We start from the raw sequence: 20,816 nt of genomic DNA, 5'->3' as shown, positions 1-20,816 counted from the left end.
AACAGAACGTTCTGTACAAACAAATCGACAGCTTGACGAATTAAAAAAAAAAAAAAAAAACATTGTTAAAGTGCGAGTGGTCAAAACAAGTAGCACGAGTTAAATATGACCTGTAAATGCCCTTATCGGGGAAAGAAAGGAGGGTTTGAAGACTGAAGGTCATTATTCCAGCGTCAGGATTGTTCAAATGCCACAAAAACACAGAGAGAGAAGAGAGAAGGCTCACCTACAGTTTACACCTCGTCACTGTGCTACTTCAGTGTTAAGACCTTGTTATTTACAATAAACATCCACTAAGGTGATGTTGTTTCAGGTGATTGCGTGTGTGTGTGTGTGTGTGTGTGTGTGTGTGTGTCTAAGTGCTGTTAGCCTCAGCGCTGGTCCCCGGCGGGGGGTTGGGTGGGAGGGCGGAGGACGGCTCAGCCAGGGAGGGGAGCCGGAGGCGGGGCGGCTCCGTGGCGTTCCCCCTCACTGTGACGTGGTCCCACCCGCCCTGCGACAGACACAAACAAAGGCAGAAATTAGCAGCAATCAAAGCGCTCTTACTGTGGAGGATCAGCCTCTTTAGTACAAAACAAACTGGTTGCAGCTTTTGTCTTTAGCGCGGCGATTGGCCTGAAAGGGACACGCCCTCTCGTGGTTGCAACGGCTGCAAATAAAGATTATGGGTCAGGCATCAGCGCGTGGGCTTCCTCCTCAAACATTTGAGATTTACAACAGGATTAACTGGAGCCGTTAAGACTTTACCTACAGAAAAACTTTTGAACAAACTCTTTGTATCGACACTCTATATCGTCCTTTTCCATGCAGACTGCACAGAAAGGACATGAGAGGGGTGTGCCAAACACCACACACACTAAAGAGGGTGACCAGACCAGATTTTAAATCCCTCATCTCTGATTCATGAGTGGAAAATGTTCAATAATAAACTCTTTTTTGTTCCCAGCTCATCTCACTTGCACCTCCAGTAGAAACAATACTTGTAAGCAGCAGGATGTCCTTCGGATCAGTTGTGTTGCTGCAGTGCAGTCAATTCAAATTATAAACTTAATATTATGTTGTCTGCAATTCTAATGAATCAAGAAGTGTTATAAAGATATTTCACAGTACTTGTGTGGGATTGCACAAGACGGTGTAAGCGAGTAACGTGTTCAGAGATTCTAGTTCCTTCACCCCGATGCCGTAGTCCCAGGACTGTCCTTTGGGCTCCAGGGGCTGGACGCCCAGCCGATGGCACACCGTCCCGCAGCTCAGACTGTGGCTGCCCTGCACCTTGTCTGCGATGATCCACACCTGTGACAAAGCACCAACGCACAATTACGCTCAGAAGAAAACACGACCTGTGATACCAAACGCAGGAGAGAATGAAAGGGCGATGGACTGATGTCCCGGTCTCCACCTGGTCCAGGGGTCCCGCAGAGACTTTGCGCACATTATTGGAGATGTGTTCCCAGGAGGATCCCTGAGGGTAGCTCGGGGTCACACCCTGTCGGCACCAAAGGTTACCTGGAGGGCAAAAGGAACCACGACAATTCATTTAGACCCGGTGCGAGAGGATCCACTGGGAGATGTGAGGATATTTCGCTGCGTCACCATTTTCATCCACCGCGAACACCGACGTCCTCCCAACGGACACCTGCTTCAGCTTCTGCTTGGCTGGAGACGGGATGTGGTACCAGCAGTCTCCTGCAGGGGGAGACACAACAACACACGTCAATGCTGTTCAGGCCACAATGTGGCTGAGGTGCTCTGGCTCCTCCACCCCTGCTGTGACGGCCACGTCCACAGTTTGCCTCACTGACCTGCAGGACTCTGTGCTGAGACTGAGCCCCTGTAGAAAGCAGAGCCGTCCTTCGCCACGGCCCACACCTGGCTGGCGGCCCCGATGGAGATGGACTTGAACGGTTGGTCTGTTCCGACATGAAGCCACGAGGATCCCTGAGAGCGGCGGGAAGACGTATTACAGCAGACTCAAATGACAAGCGCTTCTCTTTCACTCGCCACGACACTTTAAAATCTCTAGAATTACAACATGTTGACATATCTCTTGGCTTGGACAAGCCTGCAGATGGACCACTGGCACATTGGTGGTAACTGGGAACTTCCAACTTCCAACTGCAAAGATGCAGTTTGTTGCGAAGATACGGGTTTATTCTAGGAGCTTATTTCTACATTTCCATTCACGTGTGCTTCAATAAAAGGTGGCAAACTGCCAGTTTAGGACTTGATATCAATGACTCACAGCGGGCGTCAGCGCAGTGACTCCCAGACGGCAAAGCACGTCTCCCTTGTGGCTGATTCCCCACAGAGGCACCACGTCCACGCTGCTCTGAGCGCCGCACGGCAGGATGGTGACATCGCTGAGCGGGATGGGCGGGACCTCCTGCCACGGGCCCGTGGTGGTTAATTTGCACTTTCTGCAAACAGGGAGGAAGAAAAAAAACACAAAGCGTGAGAGATATTGGGTAAAAGGCGGGGGACAGTCTGAACGTGCTTGCGTTGCTCTCGGCAGTACCTGGCCCATCGCCTGCGACGCACAAAGTCCCTGATGCTTTTATAGCCATGGTACGACCTGCGAGGGGACGAAACAATGGAGTGCGGCGTTAAATGGGAGCGTCGGCGACGGCGCGTGTCGGAGAAGGCAGGTCAGACCTACGCTGGAAAGTCTGCAGCATACTGCCAGCCTTCCCTGTCGGTCCCTCCGGAAACACTGAAGTCGACGGACCAGTCCGACACCTGGAGACGCAGGTTTGTGTGGATTCAAGAAGCGACACTTCCAGTTCCCTCAACAGGCCCGCCACAGTGTGCGCTCTTACCCAGGTCCACTGGGGGGAGGGAGGCTTGGAATTGGCCTTGGTGCACTCGTGAAGTCCCGACGCGTCGCTCCACATGTAGCGGTCTGTGGGCAGCCCTCTAAAACACAATGAAATGAATTCAACTTCAGGTTTCTGCTGGTCAGAGGCGCAGTGACGACGGAAGCGTAGTGGGGGACGTAGTCAGGGTTTCACTTCCTGTTTGTCTGCCGTCTCACCGAGACGCAGGTCATCAGAGACTCGTCTCACCACCAACATGGACTCTGAAGGAACACCGAGGTTTCATACACGTTCTCCACAGATGCCATAAGACTTCTCAACTCTAAATCCCCACATTTATATATAGAATTTTAATCTTCTTCTACCTATTTATTGTTAATTTGATCTATAATTATATCTTGCTGTAAATCCATCGCTTCAAACTCTCCATCTGACGTGCACTGGGTGGTGCAATCTGAACGGCCAGGTATTTTAAAGAACACTTATTACTCACAATTAAAAGAAAAGAAAAAAGTTCACATTTTAACAATTACATTTTTCTATTCCATATATTTTACATTTATCACACAGAAACTGAAATATTCCAAGCCTTTTTCTTTTATTATCTATAACTTTAGCTAATCAGATGTTTTTTTTTCCATTTCATAAACTAAAAACTATAAAAATCACAACCAAGAGGTTAACTTTATCTCTTGCAATTAAAAAAAACAGAAATGCTTCAGTTAGTTACTGCTAAAAACACCTGATTTCTTATATTTCATTACATATTTAACAGTTTCCTTGCAGATCTTTAAGTAGAATCTGTCATGTCTTACATGACAGATTCTACTTAAAGATTCCTCGCCATCTTCATTGACATACATCACATGAACATCTTGGTGTTGAACACAGTAAGAAGCACCAGAACAAATAATTCACACCATCAGTGACAAAATGTGAGCGGCGGCGGTCCAGTACCTGTTAGTGTAGCCGCTGACTGGATTCCACCTCTGGTTCTCGTAGATGTAGACGCTCTTGACGTCCGTCTGTGTGAAAATGTTGTCTGTGCTGCTGGCCAGCCCCTGGAAGAACCCTCCTCCGTAGCCGCCGGTGTAGGCCCAGGCGGTGTGGTCGTAGCCGACCCCCCACACCACCCCCACACTGTTACACTCCACCGTACGGAGGTGGCCCCCAACCTGCCGCCAGAACCTGCACCAAAGGAAAGGAAGCCGTCTGCATTTTTCTTTTAACATTCTAGTCGATCAAAACCGTCGAGTTCCTCCAGGAGTGGAGGAACGTCCATACATCTGGTCGCAGGGCGTGGGGTACGGGATGGCCTCCAGGCCAGCAGAGGGCTCGCTGACGAACACGTCCCCTTTACAGGTGACGGACCAGATGGCCTGTTTGGACGGGGGACCCTGGAGGCTTCTGGCGTCACAGCATGAAACACTCAACAACGCCAGCTGGAGAGCGAGACGACAAAGGAGACGCAATTAGAAGCAGAAGAGAGAACCGAGGAAAAAAAAGACAGTCACTCCTGCATTTCAGAAGGATATTCCACCAGCTCCAGCTCGTAGATGACTATGTATTCAATACGGTCTGGACCTGTTCAGACACCACCAGCTGGCTTTAAACCTGAGGCGAGACCTCTGTGACCCAAAAAAAGAAAATGATAAAAAAAGAAAAATGTTCTCAACATAGATTCATCAAATGTTTCATGATTTAATACAGATGGAGAGAGTGGTGGAGGTGGAGTTTCAACTACGAACTTTTGGTTTGCTACATCTTGGCTCTCAGAGACAGCAGGAAGAAGCAGGGAGTTTCGCAATTTAGAATAAAATAGAATAGAATTTTATTGTTATTGTCACCAGTACAACCAGATTATCAGTTTTGATCAGATACACACCCAGTCGTGCATCTCCAGCTCCGTGGCGGCTGCCAGCCTGATGGGCCACCTCTGTTTGGTCCTCTCGGGAGTGTAGATGGCAAAAGTGTGTTTGGAGTCGCTCAGCACGGGGACCAAAATGGTCACTTCGTTGACAAAAGCATGCAGGTACTGGGATGGAGACAGAAGAGTTGCATGTTGGTTTCAATTGTTTCATGTCAAAGACACAGGGAGACTTTGTTCCACCTCACCTTCTTCTCCTCATAGTAGTTGTAGTAGATGAACAGGATGCCGTCCTTGTTGCCTTCCGCACCGGAAAACTGCTCCAGAGCAAAGTGAACGTCGATCCACTTGTGGGGCTTCCAGTCTCTCCACCACTGCATGGTTCCCTTCTTCACCCACACCGACTGTTGGCGAGGCAGAGAGAGTGAGTGAGTGTCTGTAGGACCGGAGGACCGCCGCGCCGCACCCACCTGTTCTATGGCTTGTTCGTAATGTCGGAAATTATCCGTCTCCCGTTTGGCTCTTTCACTGAGCTGCTCGAATATTTGTCTGCGCCAGGCTGCCGTCTGGGCGGGGCTGACCGACAGACTCATGGACTGGATGGACTGGACCAGGGCTGGGTGGAGGGAAGGGAGAAACATTTGGTCGGCAGGTTTTTTTTCTATCGTTTGTTCGGGAAACACGAATGAACTCGTCATTAAATCGGGGGGGGTTCTCACTCACATGAGGCGTTCAATGAGCTAAACCAGCAGAGCTGTGAGTGGCTGTCCACCGAGCAACCGCCCCCGCTCACCCACGCCCACATCGGGTGCTCGTCGGCGCCGTACGGGTCCTCCGTGGCGAGGGTGTAGGTGGCCACTGACGACAGGCTGCTGGTGTCAGCGGAGTCTAAGATGGCCGACCCGGCCCGGGCCTGCTGGGTCTGAGCCTCCTCCAGGTCCACGTTGCTCCACTGGGGATCGGCGGGGCCGGCGGGCCGGCTCGGGGACGGCGCCGCGCCGGCGGAGGGAGCTCGGTCGTCTCCGTCTCCGGGGACTCGGAGCACGGCCGGCGCCACGGCTCCGGCGTCTCCGGAGGGTTTCCTCTGCTCCCGATCCGACACAAGCTCGGAGATGAAGCTGTCGCTGGTGACTTTGGGGATTCGGGGTTCTTGTGCGTCGGCGGGTGGCTCGGACGTCTGCTCACCCAACGCATCGACGCACGGTCCCGGGGCGGCGGCGGGGCGGCCGGCGCCATCGATGGAGCCTTTCTCCACGTCGGATTCCCCGTCGCTGGCCACCGACTGAGCACAAACCTCCCCGCTGAAGAAACAGCCGGCGCTGGAGAACAGTGGGGGAAAGTGAAAAGAGCCTCAGTGTCAGGAACGCTGGTGTCTGTGCACATCCGTAGACGACCACCATCAGGGGACGTGTGTCCGGGGGAGCGTCTCCGACCTCTGCAGGCTGGCGGCGCTCGCACTGGAGTGAGATCGCTCTCCGTCTCGAGGGACGCTGACGGCCTTCCAGGTTTTCCCACTCAGTTCGCTCGAGGTGACGCCTTGCCTGAAGTACACGGCTCGGTCCTCGCTGCTGACGGCCCACACCTGAACACAACACCAGCCGCTGTCAGCAACGCGGCGCCGCTCCCAACATTGCACTGCTTTTCATGTGGTAGTGTGCGGGATCACCTGGTCGTTCAGGCCCACGTCGACCGTGATCATTTCTCCGACCATGCTGATCCAGCCGGAGCCGCAGGGGTTGTGGGAGTTCACGCCGCGTCTGAACCACACCTGGTGAACGAGAAGAGTCCCATGAGGAGCAGGTCTTGTGCGGAGGACAAGCTTCAGACCAGAAAACAGGTGATCCGTCAGGTTTGGAAGCCATGCCTCTCTTCCAAAACATGCTGCCTCAAGATCACGGTCAATTTCACAATATTAAATCAAACAGCAGAAGAAGAATCAAAACAGACAGGAAATACAAACAGATTGCTCATAAAACGGTTGTAAGGTATTTCGATAGTGTAGATGGTAGCTGGAGCTGGTCCCAAAGATCAACTCACATTTCAAACTATATCACATGGCTCTATGTTTAGATCAGTGTTTTTCAACCTTTTTTGAGCCAAAGCACATTTTTTTCTTTGGAAAACTCTGGAGGCACACCACCACCCGAAAATGTTCAAATGTGAAACTCTGTAGCCTCTATTAACAATATAAAGTCATTCTCATCAAAGTTTTATCAACAGGAATCAAATAAATACAGAAAAAAGTATTTCCCAATTTCGTTTTTTTAATAGTGACTCCCTCAGTGTGAAACCTGGACCTGATGGATGAAGAGCTGAGATCCTGGTTCACATTCTTCCTTTTCTAAAACTTCTCCATCACTGTCACTGACACAGTACTTTGATACAAGATGGTAGCAGGAGGTGGAGATGAACCACACTGACGTCTGTTAAGTTTCCATTTCAACGGCAACGTACTGTGCTGCCATCTAGTGGTGAAGAGTATTGTAGCATCAGGGAGTTGGTCGCTGCAGGGCATGATGGGAGTTCAGGTTATGTGTTGCCAGAGGTTATTGAGGGTTATTGTTGGGGTTGTTGTGTGTGTTGGTTTGTGCTTGTGCTGTGTTTTTGTTCCTCGGTTCAGATAGTTCATTATTTCGTCTAGTTTGGTTTGTTGGATGTTGGTGTGCAACCATGAGTGAGAAATGTGTTGTGTGGAGTGTCATCCTGTTATGAAGTTCCGGTTGTGTGTGTTCATGTCAAAATAAAAGCCTATGGTATTCAGCCGGCAGTATAGAATCTTGATATAGAGCAATTCTTCCGCGGCGCTTGCCACAGTAATTATAGATTACTCTGCACACTGCTCTTACAGTGGTTGTGAGAGTAAATGTTCTTCTGGAGAAAATGTGAAATTGGATCATTTCCCACGGCACATCTGACTAGATCTCGCGGAGCACCAGTATGCCGCGGCGCAGTGGTTGAAAAACACTGGTTAAGATATTCTCACTTTGTTGTCCTTCGTTATGGCCCAGACAACGTCGACTCCCACCGCGACGTGAATAACCCCCACATCTGGGCTGGGAGACTCCACCACCGCCCACGAGCTCCCTGCGTGAAGGGAAGCATTGAAATGAAGACAGTCAGGTGAAGCACCGCCTCCTCCCACCGCTCGGCCTACCTTGGGGCCAATCCCGACCGACGCCCTCCCGTACGATGAGCTGCCCCTCCCACAACACGGCCCAGACCAGGTCTCCTGGGCCGCAGCTGATCTGGACCACCTCCCCGGGGAGGACGACGTCGTCCCACGAAGAGCCTTCTGGGTTGTTGTGAGAGATCCCTTCCCGGAACCACACCTGACCACCAGACCAGAACAGACGATGGGGAGAGGCAGAGCAAGCGGTCCGACTGAGTGGACCTCACAGACTCCTGGAGCAGAAGGGTTGCTGGAGGTTGGGTGTGTGTGTGTGTGTGTGTGTGTGTGTTTGGGCGGTACCTTGCCCTGCAGGGACACGGCCCACAGAGACAGCCGGCCTCTGGGCTCCTCACTGATCTCCCAGCCGCCACAGCTGATGTCGCTGAAGGGATCTGGCAGAGAGGTCTGCTGCGACGGGATCTGTCAGCACGCAGAGAGGTGAACAAACTCAGACGTGGACACGCCCTCTCACACACACACACACACACACACACACACACACACACACACACACACACACACACACACACACACACACACACACACACACCTTTGCCCAGCGGTCCATGGCCCTGTACCTCCTGTAGCGGAGCCACCGCCTGCGACGGACACACGAGTTCCACTTCTTGTCTTTGGTGTAGGTGGCGGGGAAATCGATGGCGTAGGTCCATCCCTGTGAAGACAAGCACCTGAATGGTGACCACGGTTGTGGTGAGCGGGACGGGCCAGGGGCCGACACCGCGTTTAAGCAGCACACTCACTCCTTTCTCGGTGGGCTCTCCCTCAAAGTTTTCATCGGCGTACCAGTCACCCTCCCACTCCCAGCTGCTGGACGGGAGCTGGAAACTGTCCAGGGGTTGATGCTGCAGACCGGTGACGTCGCTCCACTGCCAGCGGTCGCTTGGCAGCAGGCGGTCCGAGAAGCCGTCGACGGGATTCCAGCGCTGGTTAAAAAAAAAAAGAAAATTGAAAAGAAAAAAAAGAGAGAAGAAGTAGACATGTCAGGATGCACACGCACACACACACACACACACACACCAGTCAGATCAACACACAAAGACTGACTGTCGGCACACTCATTGTCACATTCATCCATTCGTGATGTGCGATTTCTTTTTAGAACATTCTGACGTCACGATTCATCAGTTTTCAGCTACAATCAATACGACCAGCAGTTGATATAGTAGAATGAATACATGGGCTTTGCTTCACCATTTCTCTTTTCATTGAGAGGACTGATGGTTTAGCTGCAGTGTCTCTTGGGTTTATTTAGTCTGCATGTTTGTAAGTGTGTTATACGTGTGTGCTGTTCACTTGCTGCAGCACAAATGGGCCGACGGGGACAAAATAAAACTGATCTGAGAAGCTCATGTGTTGATCATTTCTTGACAAAGTGGACTGACTTCTTTTGCCACATGTATTCTTCATATGTTGATATCAGGACACTGAGCACAGTGGTGTCAAGGCCCGACAGTGAGAAAGTCATGAGTTGGAGTCCCGTTCAGGCTTTTCTCTGTGCTGATTGTTTGGAGTTTGTCCAGTTTCCTCTCAGTCCAAAAGAATCCATGTGACTTCAGTGAGTGGCCCTACATTTCCAGAAGCCCTGATTTCACCCTGTTAAAGTCCTTGAATACATTGCTTGGTGTCTGGTCAACCTTGCAAGAGCCAAAGGAACTGAAAGAGGATGCATACTTTAGTGTCTAGAGACAGTTTACTGCAAAACCTTCCTGCCAGAGGAGGAAGTTCGGGGCATTGCTGCTGGACTTCACAACAAAGGGAGTGGAACTCTCCTCTTGCGACAGGATGCAGAATGTACATTTTCTCTTAATGGAGGAACTTGAACTTCAATTTTAGAGATGCAAAAAAAAAAAAAAAAAAGGTGACTCACTTGATTCTCGTAGGTCTCCTCTTGGTAGCGGATGGGCAGGTCGGAAGCGTAGATGTTCAGGTAGATGCCGTTGTCACAGGCGATGCCCCAGCAGCACTGCTGAGCCGCCGCCACCCGCTTGAACTCCATGTGGGCGTCGCAGCATTGTTCCCACTGCTGCCCCGCGGTGGACAGGCTGTAGACGCGCCCGTACACGTCCACCGCCCACAGCAGGGAGGCTGGCATGGCTGCCCCTGGAGCACGAGGAGGAGACACAAGTCTTGTTCTGTGAGCTGTAAGTGTTCAGGGTGTACGCTCCCCTTCAGGACAGGCTACAGGCAGTGTGACCTTAACTTGAACAAAAACCAATAAAGATGAGGTCATTTAATCTGTCCATCGTCTATATTGCTGCTGGACCTGATCCCAGCCCACTTTGGGTGAAGAGAGGAAACACTGTTGACAGGTCATTAGTCCATCACAGCTCAAACACACTAATTCACACCTACAAGAGTGTGGGAGGATGTGGTGTGTGGAAAAACACCCTCCACAATCACAGGAACAACATGCAAACACAACGGCCCCAAAGCCCCTCAGACTGGGAACTTTAGGCACGAGTGCTAGTTACTAATGTAATTATCATATTTTACTCATATTATCAATTTTGTCCATGTAAATAAGTACTTTTATGAAGCATTTCTTCTTTTTGACACATTGATGATATCATTAGGAGAAAGAAATGGGTGATTGTTCCATTTTAAAGCAGATATAACACAGTCAGTTCAATGTAATCAGATACTTTCTTGGTTCAAGCTACTGCAAATATGTACGTTTTGTAATCTCTTTATTTCGTAAATAATGATGGTCAGCCGCTGTGAGCAGAATTCATGCGGGATGAATGAAGTGTTATTGGTCATCTAACTGATCTGGTATCTGTGATATTTCCTCTTGTACGTACACACAAAAAGTGACAGCAGATCCAGTAGTAGCCAGCGGGGACGCTGCTGCCATTAAAGCCTGTCCTAAATCACTCTCATTAAACATTTCATTCAACCCAGAGGAAATAACAACACACAGATCAGACACTCAGGCCGAAACACACCTTGACATCGCTTCACAAACAGCCACGATTCAGATAAAGTCACGTTGCTACGAGTCCCTGTGTACGGTGAGTAAGTGTTTAATAGCGTGCACAATAACTAGACATGACAGTGTCCCTGACGCAGTTCTCCTTCATGTAAACAGTGAAACCAGCTCGGACGACAGCTTGTTTTCTGGTCCAGGCTTACAGGCTTAGCTCTCTACAAATAGCGATTTGACACACGGAGACACACAAACCTGGGGTTTGCTCTCATAAAGGCTCTGCCGGCGGCCTGCCACGTCGCCGCGGCTCATTCAGCAGGTGGACATGGCGGAGCAGCAGTTTAATCCGACACCAGAGAGCTGGATGCTCATTTTTCTCTCTGAATAATGTCGACTGAGTGAAACCGGAAGTGCAGCGCGGATCTCGCGCTCCTATTGGTTGCTGGAGCAGTAGGTGTCTGCGGCGTCAGTGTCCAGCAGGGGGCGCCGCTGCTTCGCGTCTCAACACCAACACACTTCGGTGGACGCGACTTCTATAATCTACAGCTTCCTGTTGAATAATTTTACTTAAGAATAGAACACGAAGTATAGGATACTTGGAGTTGTTATTGCTGGCCCTGACTGAAAGACCTCCGCACGCTACTGAGTAATATTAAGGCAGAAAGTTTGACTTTAAAAAGTTCCCTGATGACGGCTGATTGAGAAAGTGAAAGTTATCATCTTTACTTTGTAAAGACGAATTTAACGACCGCAGAAGAAATTCTGCTGCAAAACATGAGGTTGCCATGTTGGCTGACCAGGAGCCACCAAACTACTAAAGCTGGAGGAAATACTTGTAGTTTAAATATTAATTTCTCATCTTTTTCTATTTCCCTGGTTCTACTGTATTCTGTGCGTGTGTGCGCGGGCTGTCTCTCTTCGTCTCTCTCCCTCTCTCTCTCTCGGATATCACAGTATATTATTGTCACTTTGTTCATGTAATAAGTTCACAACTTTGTAGAAATATCAAAATTGCCAAAGTGTTGGACCTGCACTCTAACAAAGCCCAGACTTATGTTAGATGTTTATTAATTAATTAATGTTTTTATTATTTTGCTGATCTTGAAGAGAAACAGTTTCGTGCAAAGCTAAAAGAATGTTGTGAAAATAGTCTTTTAATTTGAATATAGTCTGCGTGTGTTGTCGATATTAATTCCGTGGTTTTCCAAAAATATCCATTACAAGCTTCAGTGTTCAGTAGAAAAACAATGTGATTAATTGCAATTAATTACAGAAAATAGTGCAATTAATTAGTTAAGGATTAACAGCACTAATATATATATATATATATATATATATATACAATTATATAATATAATTATGTATATATTATATGTACATATATAATTTTTTTAATTTAGGAAAAAAATTTTAGACAGAGGGAGGACACCTACGCTCACACAGGAAGAACATATAAACTCCTCACAGAAAGTAACTGTGAGGTATTTAAACCCAAGCCATGAGGTGAGAATGCTCACCACCTTTCCATTGAAATTTGAATTGCAGTGTCTGACATGGTGCTGAGCAGTCAATAAAAACAATCTTAGTAATGAGATCTACACCAACGTCTCATTTGAAAGGCTTTATCAGTCGGTGACATGCGGGGATTACTGTGTTTCCCCGACAGAGGGAAGAAAAAACACACATTTAACAGCAATAAGGTGGATTCATCATGTTTTATTGAGAAAGAAAAAAAACAGACTACACTGGTCAACGCAGAGGCAAAGTTCTCTTAATAAAGCACGTGGTCGTCGCTCTTTCTGCAGGATGGGGTCACTTACGTCACAAGGCCTGTGGGGATCGATAACCTGCTTCATGAATGGGTTCCTCATCATACACGTTCATCCAGTGAAGCAAACACGGTCATCCACGCAAAACTGTAAATACGATCTCACACAACAGCCTGCTTCATTTATCCACAATTCAAATGTCAAACTTTGTGTACGGTGCACAGGATCTACGTATAACAGATGTCAAACTGTGACAAGGGGAGTAATTCCCTGCAATAAAAATGTCTTTTGCCTATTTAAAGTAAAGCAGTGAGATCTCAATCAGGGCGGTGGTCCACGAGCACAATGGATGTTGTTTTCAGAGGGAAACCCCTGCATTGGTAATTATTTAAATATTTCATACAAACTTTCTTTATATAAATAGCCTTGTCTTTTAAAACAGTGACGTGCTGTTCTTGCCTCACTTTGAAGGACAAACCCTCTTTCCCAACACATCACACTCCCTTCATTCTCACAACCTCAATATATCACAAAATGACACAAAGAAAATGAAAAAAAGGAATAAAAATCTGAATAACAATATATTTCTATATATTTTGGCAAGTCAGGAAGACAACCTGGGTGCTGGTCTGGATCATCAGTATCAGGTCTCGGTCATTTACATCCACAGCTCTTTAATCTGTTTGAAAACTTTGTGCAGACTTCAGCACAAACTCCACTTTCTGATTCTACCTGTGCGGACAAAACGCTGAAGGGACAATTCACCCCAAAATGAAAATAAAGCCAGTATCTTCTTAATGTGTTGCCAGGAGACACTCGGGAACTGAGTGAGGTTTAAATCTTCTAATGCAGAAAGACGTAAGCATAATAAATCACCCAGAAATCACTTTATTATGCTTTGCAACAAAATTCAGTTTGACTGATAAATCTTGCAAAACTGGATTTTTTTTTTGTTAAAATCTTTCATCTCCATTTTTAGATTTAAAAAAGTTTAATTACCTAAAGCTGTAGTTATTGTACCTTGGCCAACAAAGTTGGGTGAGAAGGTTATGAGTGTGTCTGTGTGTGTTTATTTAATTATTGGTATGCATGTATGTCTGTATTTTACCAACTTTTTGCAAAAACTATTCACTGAAATTGAATGAAATCTTCAGGGCTGATGTGTCATCATCCAGGGACCAGGCCGTTGGGTTTTGGGACGTTAACGGCTCACCGTTTCCAAATAAATCCCAAAAAGCTTTGAAAAAAAACTTTCCATACAAAGCGGATGAGAGGCACCTCATGGAGGAGATTAAAGGAGATCAGCATCTGTTGCCATGGAGACGCTCCCTGCTCATTGTTTCCCACAGTGATGTAGCTACCTGACCTAGCCAGTTAGCATTTGTCCAGACAAGGCCAACAGTTTCATTTTGGAGTGAACTTTATTTTTTTTTTAAAACTCAAACCAGATCATGACACTTAATCCTTTTATTTTCGAGCGCAGAGATATATTTTTTTTAATTCTCACAAATTCCCGCTAAAGTTTCCCTTGGAGCGCCGCCCTCACTGTGCCGTGACAACAGCGAGCACAGAAAAGAGGAATTTCGGGGCACCTCAGACATTTTTGTCACGTAATGCAGAGCGTCAGAGTTTTCTCATGTATCTTTATAAAGCTCTGGGTTTAAGACACAAGGCAGAAGTGTAAAATCCTATTTGGGGAGCTCCCTCATCACTCCAGTTCAGGTTTGTCACGGGGAGATCAGGTCTTTCCAATAGAGCGGACCGAGAGAGACCAGCATGCAGGCTGCTGAGACGTCCGGCTGGGAAATATTCAGTGTGGCAGGGAGCCCGCGGTGGACGATTCCCCTGAAGGCATGACAGCGGTGATACGGGGCTAAAAAGAAAATTTGTAAAAAATGCTGATGTTCCGTGTTAGATGTGTGGCGCCGACCTGTCATTGGTGACAGTCGGCCTCAGCTTCACCGTGGCGAAGGGGTTCCCTCCTCTGCGGGGAGAAGACAGGATTACGTTAAACTCAGATCCGCCGCCGTCCAGTGCTCAGCCTCGGCCGCCCGTCCAGCTGGACAGTTTGTTTGTTTGTTTGTTTGTTTGTTTGTTTGTTTGTTGTTAGTTGTGTTAGAACACTCACCCCAGAAAAGGAGTCTTTGCAGTCCCATTGACTAAAGCAACCTGTTGTCAAAAACACACAAGGAGAAAAGACCCTTGAAGAGCCAGTGGACAAAGAACACACACACGCACACACGCACACACACACACACACACACACACACACACACACACACACACACACACACACACACACACACACACACACACACAGACATCTCGTTCACGACAAATTTTTCACCAGCATCGTTGATTTGAAGGATTTCAAAGTAGATTTGACACATTTGGAAGGATAATTAAGTATATTTGACTCAAAAACATGCGTGTGTATTAAGATCCACCATATTGTGTATTTTAGAGTATTTGATTTGGTAAACACAGGATTTGTTGGAGCTTAATAATAATCAGCTTGATTTATGAGTCTGATTCTTCTGAAATTAAAAAAAAAAAAAAGGATCACTGATATAACTGTGTAATTGTTTCCACACCATAACTCAGATAGTGAAGAAAGAGGGAGTTACATAATAAGTTGAGTGAATTTTGATCCAATACTCATCTGATTTTACACATGCCAATATTTCTTTTCTTGCTCATTTTGACTACAGCGTCTTTTGATGCAGCTTCCGACTGAAGCGTTTCATCAAGCGTCCTTCCTAAAAACCTGTTTGCCAGCACTTGTCCAATTGGTTTTCCATTAAGAGAATGGTAAACAAAGAGAGACAAAGCCATATGATACTCTGCTTAAAAAAAAACCATATATTTAAATATGCACACGCACACGCACACTCCAATACAGACTCCCTGCAGCGGTGAGGAAAGTTGAAGTGAGCCAGCCCGACTGGTTGGATGAGATTTGTCCCAGTCGGCGGCGTGGAGCTGTGACACGCTCCAAACCTCAGGCCTCACCGCCGCTGGAATCCAGTCGGTCGAGAACGGCTGGTGAGAAAAAGCTGGCCGCTGCGTTTGCTCTCACAAGAGGAGGACGATAATGTTATCGTGCGCAGGGCCAAGTGAGCGTGGCGGCGATAAAGTGAAGGAGCGCCCGAGGAATGGGCCCCGGGGGACGCTGTGCTCATGAGCAGAGGACGCTGAAGAACGTTCAGTCTAGCATCCTTCAGACACCGGATGAGCGTCTGTCAACAACCGCTTGTTTCACATCAGATCAGATCAGATCAGATCACGGAGATAAAGTTGTCCCCGTATCTTAGATTTGTCCCGCTTTTTCAATTTGGTGTATTTAGATCATATCAAGTATTTCAAATATTTGTATTGGGGAATGAAAAAGAACAACCTTTACCATCCTCCTCCACTAGAGGGCAGACAACCTCCAGGTGTCACAGCCACAGTTCGTCACACCCAAGATTGTTTACACTTTTCAGCAAATGTTCATTTGTAATGATAGATCAGTCAGCCTCTCAGGACTAACTACGGTAGTCAGAGTCTTTATTAAACCAACTAAAACCAGCTAAACTCAATGGATCACATTATAAATCCCTTGGAGGGAAAATTCCTTATTCAATGTTTTCTTCATAATGGATCGAAATCAGGATTCATTTTAATTGTATGACGATGATTAATGCTGTGCGCTACACATTTCACCTTGATTCTAACTATTGCATATCAGGATAAAGTTGATTTATAACAACAATCTGACTCTATAAACTGAACTTACCTCCGCTGCAAACAGATTTGCTGTATTGAAACTACTGTCCCCAACACACTTCCTTCAAGTTAAAACAATTCACATGTAATTACATGTTTAACCTGTAGCTATCAAAATAAAAGTCATCTCATGACCCAAAACCTCTGAACTGGGTTCGTCTTAACATTTGGATCTGTGGATCAGTAATAAACAGGGGAAACAATAGAATTTATCCAGAGGGTTAAAATGATGGTAAACGTTGTGTTCATGTGGGATCAGACTGATTGTGCTTCTATAAACGTGTTTCCTATCATACGTTATGTTAATTACCTACAATGTGATGATAAAAATGCCGTCACAAGCTTAATAACTGGGTGAGGCTGTGGCATGTGGTCACTTTGCACTGCAGTTCGATTCCGCATCTTGCTGTGTCCTTGAGCAAGGCAGTGTACTGTTACTGTCGCTATAGGTGCGTAAGTGTCCGTGTGAAAGTGTTTGTTTTTGTTATATATTTTGACTATTACAGGTGGATTCCTTCATTCTAACTTTCAGGAACGACGACTCCAAGTGAAAACGTTTGTTTAAGCAGCAATAGTGAACAGATCCACTGACAATGCAACTTTTTGAAAATGGCTCCCGAGGTGGAACTTTACGAAAGCACTCAGGCTCAGTCGTCGTGTTAAACGGGCAAAAAAAAAAAACCCCAAGACTTTCTGGAGACTTCCTTGTGCACAGATTCCCAGGAGGAATGGCCACAAGAACAGACGTGAAACACCGTTTTCAGCCTCTCGTCTTTACAGGATTAGATAGTTTATGCGGGGAAATCGAGACCGGGCATATTTTACTTTTTGAAATTGGTCTGTCCTCTTCGAAAATTGCGTGAAACATTGAGACTCCTGGGATCGGGGGGAGGGGGAGAGGGGTGTTACGTTTGGAGGGCAACGTCCCTCACTGGAGTTCATTTCATGGTGAAATCCTGAAGCAGCAGATCCAGAGGGCAGTACAGAGAGTCCAGTACAGTCCAGTACAGTCCAGTACAGTGAAGTGCAGGCGGTGTGCCTGGGCTTGTCTGCCGGCCCGACACTTCATTCTCAGCCAGGCGACACAGAATGAAATTGTGTCTGCAGCCCCTTGTCCTCTGTGCCTCCCAGTGTAAATCTGTCCTCTCCTCTGACCTGCAGCCAGCAGTATCTGGCTCTGCTCGGCCTCACACCTCCTGCCTCCACGTCCATATCAGAGAGAAACCTGCTGAGGGCCCAGTGTTGGACTGGAAGTCTGGCTCACATGTCCTCTTGGGAAACAACCACGTGTGTAAACAGTCTTGACTTCCTGGAACTGGTTCTAGGATTCTCAGGCGTGTCTGTGGGTGTGGACGCGCCGATGACTGTCCCTCACTGAGAGGCTGATGAGACACGTCCAGTCAGTCTCAGAGCGTAACCATGGCGACGGCCCGGTGGGTGTGTGGGGCTTGTGGCGGCCGCTCGGCCACGCCCACAAACCGGAGCTTGTGCCGGACAGTGAAACATGGCAGCAAACCACAGCGGTGGAAGGAGGAGGTGTGACATGGAGACGCACACGGAGGAGCAACGCAGTCATGAAGATGGTTCTGTCTTTAACAACAAGTATTTTCTAAGTGGGTTAAGTATTTTTGTCTATTATAAATGTACTTAGTGATTGAAGGTACATTTGCACTATTTTTGTTCTTTTACACTGTTTCAGGTGCAAATACTAAAGGCTATTCTATTCTATTCTATTCTATTCTAACAGAAGAAAACGTGGCTGGCAACTATATTAAATATATCCACGTTCTACTAACAGCATGAATCACATCTGACGATCCACATCAGTCTGTTTTTATCGAGAGTAATTCTAAATAAAAAAAGGATAACACAACCCTTTATTGGCTACTTTTTGGGAAAGATTAGAAACCAAAATCTAATACACTCAGATATAATATATTATATTTCCCTACAATCAAATGCTTTGAAAAGTGCAAAATAGAAAAGAAATCATGTTTTTTTCCATCATCCATGACAATATTTCTAAACTTTTTTTTTGTGTTGTTTAACATTTACTGGAGACTCATTTAAAAAGAAAGTGTATGCTGAGCATCATTATGCAACTGTGATTCATAATTTTTTGGAACAAATGTTCTGTAATTTTCTCAGGACAAAACCACCAACTGTTTTAAAGCATCAAGACATTATTAATGGAGACGTTCAATCAGAATGAAGACATTTTGTTAGTACGTTAGATGTAGACGCCCACTGTGAAACCTGTGTTAAGAGTTAGTTTTCATCCCGTGTTTGAAACGTGCTTGCAGACGCTGATTAAGAAGGTTTTTTTTAGGTTCAGAAGAAAATTCCGGGCTTGTGATTCCTGCAAAATGGAATCAAGTCGTCTTTATGTCAATCTTTTGTGTTAATATCGGCTTAATGAGCGGCTCCACTGTGATCCGGTGAGAACAGCTGAGCTCAGTGGGGTGCGGCGACTGACCGTGTTCTGCGGCGACGGCGTGGAGTGGACCATGGGGCCGTGGTCGCTGTAGTCTGGCGGCGGCAGCAGCACCGGCTCCTCTTCCTCCTCCTCCTCCTCCTCCTCCTGCTGCTCCGGCAGGCTGACCGCGCTCAGACTGCGCACCGGAGTACTCAGATTACTGCGGAGGCGCACGACAAGAAGTATTCAGGCACCAAACAGCCGCTGACACGCGACCCGACGGATTCCAGCGCCGGGTTCCTCACCTGTTTGACGTCACCGCATCGGAGTACGGTCGGCAGTAGGAGGAGGGGAACCAGCCTCGCCTGAGGACAGAAGCACCGACGTTACAACGCCAGACAAACACCACGAACTCCACAAAGACGTTACACCACCTCAAGAAATGAAGGAATCCTGGACTAGATGCTGGAGTTAGTTTACTGGCACAGTCGCTGATTTTCTAACAGGATTTGACCTTTATTATAAAACCTCCGATGTAATAATGTAACACATTTTCAACTCAATATGTAATACCGCCGCATTTTATAATAACTTGTTATATATTACAAAATGAGGCTCCTTTTTTTTAATAAGGAAATGTAATAATTTGGTACATTATGTAATAAATCATCAAAATTGATGCCTTGGTTAGAAAAGCCATCATACCATCAGAATAATATTAAGAATTCCAGCTTAATTAGGGTTTATTAAAAAAAAAAAAAAAAAAATAGTCGGATGTTTTATTGCTCAGGCCTAAATCAAATGTAACTGTATTCATTATAATGGAGAATGTTTTTTACAAACCAGAAACAAAATCTTCACTAATTAATTATTACTGACACTAAAACTACAGGTGCACTGCAATTTTGTAAGACATAAACACGTCATCTGCATTATTTTATGTCATTATTATAAATGATGCAAAGCATAAAAACACAAAAACAAACATTTATTACATTATTGCACCATTATTACAGAATGTAGCTCAACACACCTGCATTTTGTAATAACTGTTGCAATATGTAGCAAGTTATTACAGCATTACATTATTACATATTGCACCGTGATTACATAATATGTCGCTACACTCATAGTGTATTTGTAAGCTTATTGCACATTCATTACAATTTTTTTATTTTGTAGTATCACAATATCTACGAAGCCATTGCAGTTTCTTTGTGGTATTTGGACATTGACTACTCAGAATTATTACATTTTACCCGACTAAAATGATGAATAACTGATTCTGTGTGCAGACAAGCACTATGAGTGTTTTCCTCGTGCGTTTGGGAAGTCTACCAGCACCAGTCACAAATCCCCGACTAAACCCTGGATTCAGACACACGTCAGTCACACAATATAAGACGGGGGGAAGGACTTCCTCCACAAAGACTGAAGACTCGTCTCCAAGTCACGTCTGGAGTGAAAATATGGCTTAACGGACCAACAGGCTGGATTTGTTGCTAAGAAACGGAATGAACTGTGGTTTATCCCAACATGTCGTCCTCTTCAAAAGACTATTTAATGGAGGGGGTGTTAAAACACTTAACTCGGGCCGTAAAGCCCCTCGTAATCTGGCTTTATGAGTCCTAATTGATATGGAAAGGAGTTGAAAATGACTATAATTACAAAACTGGAGGGCAACTTTAGAGTGGTACGACTACACACACAGAACACTCGCTGTACATACACAAATACGTACAGTACACGTGTCGCTGAGTTTCTTGCTGTATATAGTTTAGCAAGGGGGAGCGAGCGAGCAAGAGAGAGAGAGAGAGCTTTATGACTGCTGTGCAGAACATACCTGGCATACCCTGTGCTTGCAGGCACGGTTTATTAGAAACATAAAAAAATTAAAATAAAATACACACAGCAGAAACTTGTACCGCCACCTGAGTTATGTGGAAAAACGCCTCTGTCAGAGTCGCTGCTGCTACAATGAAAGTACATTTCCCCTGGTGGGTGTGCCCACAGTGGCATTTCAATAGTGTTCATATCAAGTACGTAAGAGAGAGATTCCGCGAGAGA

General features: G+C 46.4%; 2 protein-coding genes across 3 annotated transcripts in view; both read right to left on the bottom strand.

Moving 5' to 3' along the window:
• Nucleotides 1-355: 355 nt before the first annotated feature.
• Nucleotides 356-11,175, bottom strand: tecpr1a (tectonin beta-propeller repeat containing 1a; the record flags this gene model as incomplete). The annotated part of the gene is made up of 24 exons (XM_080517503.1): nt 11,052-11,175; nt 9,738-9,970; nt 8,611-8,793; nt 8,400-8,522; nt 8,150-8,269; nt 7,835-8,009; nt 7,664-7,764; nt 6,347-6,448; nt 6,114-6,262; nt 5,404-5,999; nt 5,151-5,296; nt 4,929-5,084; nt 4,699-4,848; nt 4,098-4,255; nt 3,771-4,001; nt 2,817-2,913; nt 2,657-2,736; nt 2,516-2,572; nt 2,243-2,417; nt 1,803-1,938; nt 1,594-1,686; nt 1,400-1,506; nt 1,174-1,293; nt 356-493 (listed from the first exon to the last, which is right to left on the bottom strand). Exons 2-24 carry the CDS (start codon nt 9,960-9,962, stop codon nt 356-358), a joined length of 3,618 nt encoding a protein of 1,205 aa, XP_080373629.1. The 5' UTR covers nt 9,963-9,970; nt 11,052-11,175.
• A 1,326-nt stretch (nt 11,176-12,501) lies between these two features.
• Nucleotides 12,502-20,816, bottom strand: part of baiap2l1a (BAR/IMD domain containing adaptor protein 2 like 1a) — a 30,650-nt gene continuing 22,335 nt past the window's right edge. The window contains exons 11-14 of one of the 2 annotated variants that reach the window (XM_080516888.1): nt 19,055-19,114; nt 18,810-18,969; nt 14,694-14,734; nt 12,502-14,549 (exon numbers count right to left, since the gene is read on the bottom strand). In XM_080516888.1, the coding sequence (XP_080373014.1) occupies nt 14,477-14,549; nt 14,694-14,734; nt 18,810-18,969; nt 19,055-19,114 (334 nt within the window). In that variant the 3' untranslated portion in view covers nt 12,502-14,476. The remainder of the gene's footprint in view (nt 14,550-14,693; nt 14,735-18,809; nt 18,970-19,054; nt 19,115-20,816) is intronic. The other variant, XM_080516889.1, reaches the window with a different exon arrangement.

Source organism: Blennius ocellaris (assembly GCF_963422515.1).
Source record: "Blennius ocellaris genome assembly, chromosome: 21".
Taxonomy (NCBI): Eukaryota; Metazoa; Chordata; class Actinopteri; order Blenniiformes; family Blenniidae; genus Blennius; species Blennius ocellaris.
The sequence above is the reverse complement of the archived record's forward strand: the minus strand, read 5'-3'. Positions and strand labels throughout refer to the sequence as shown.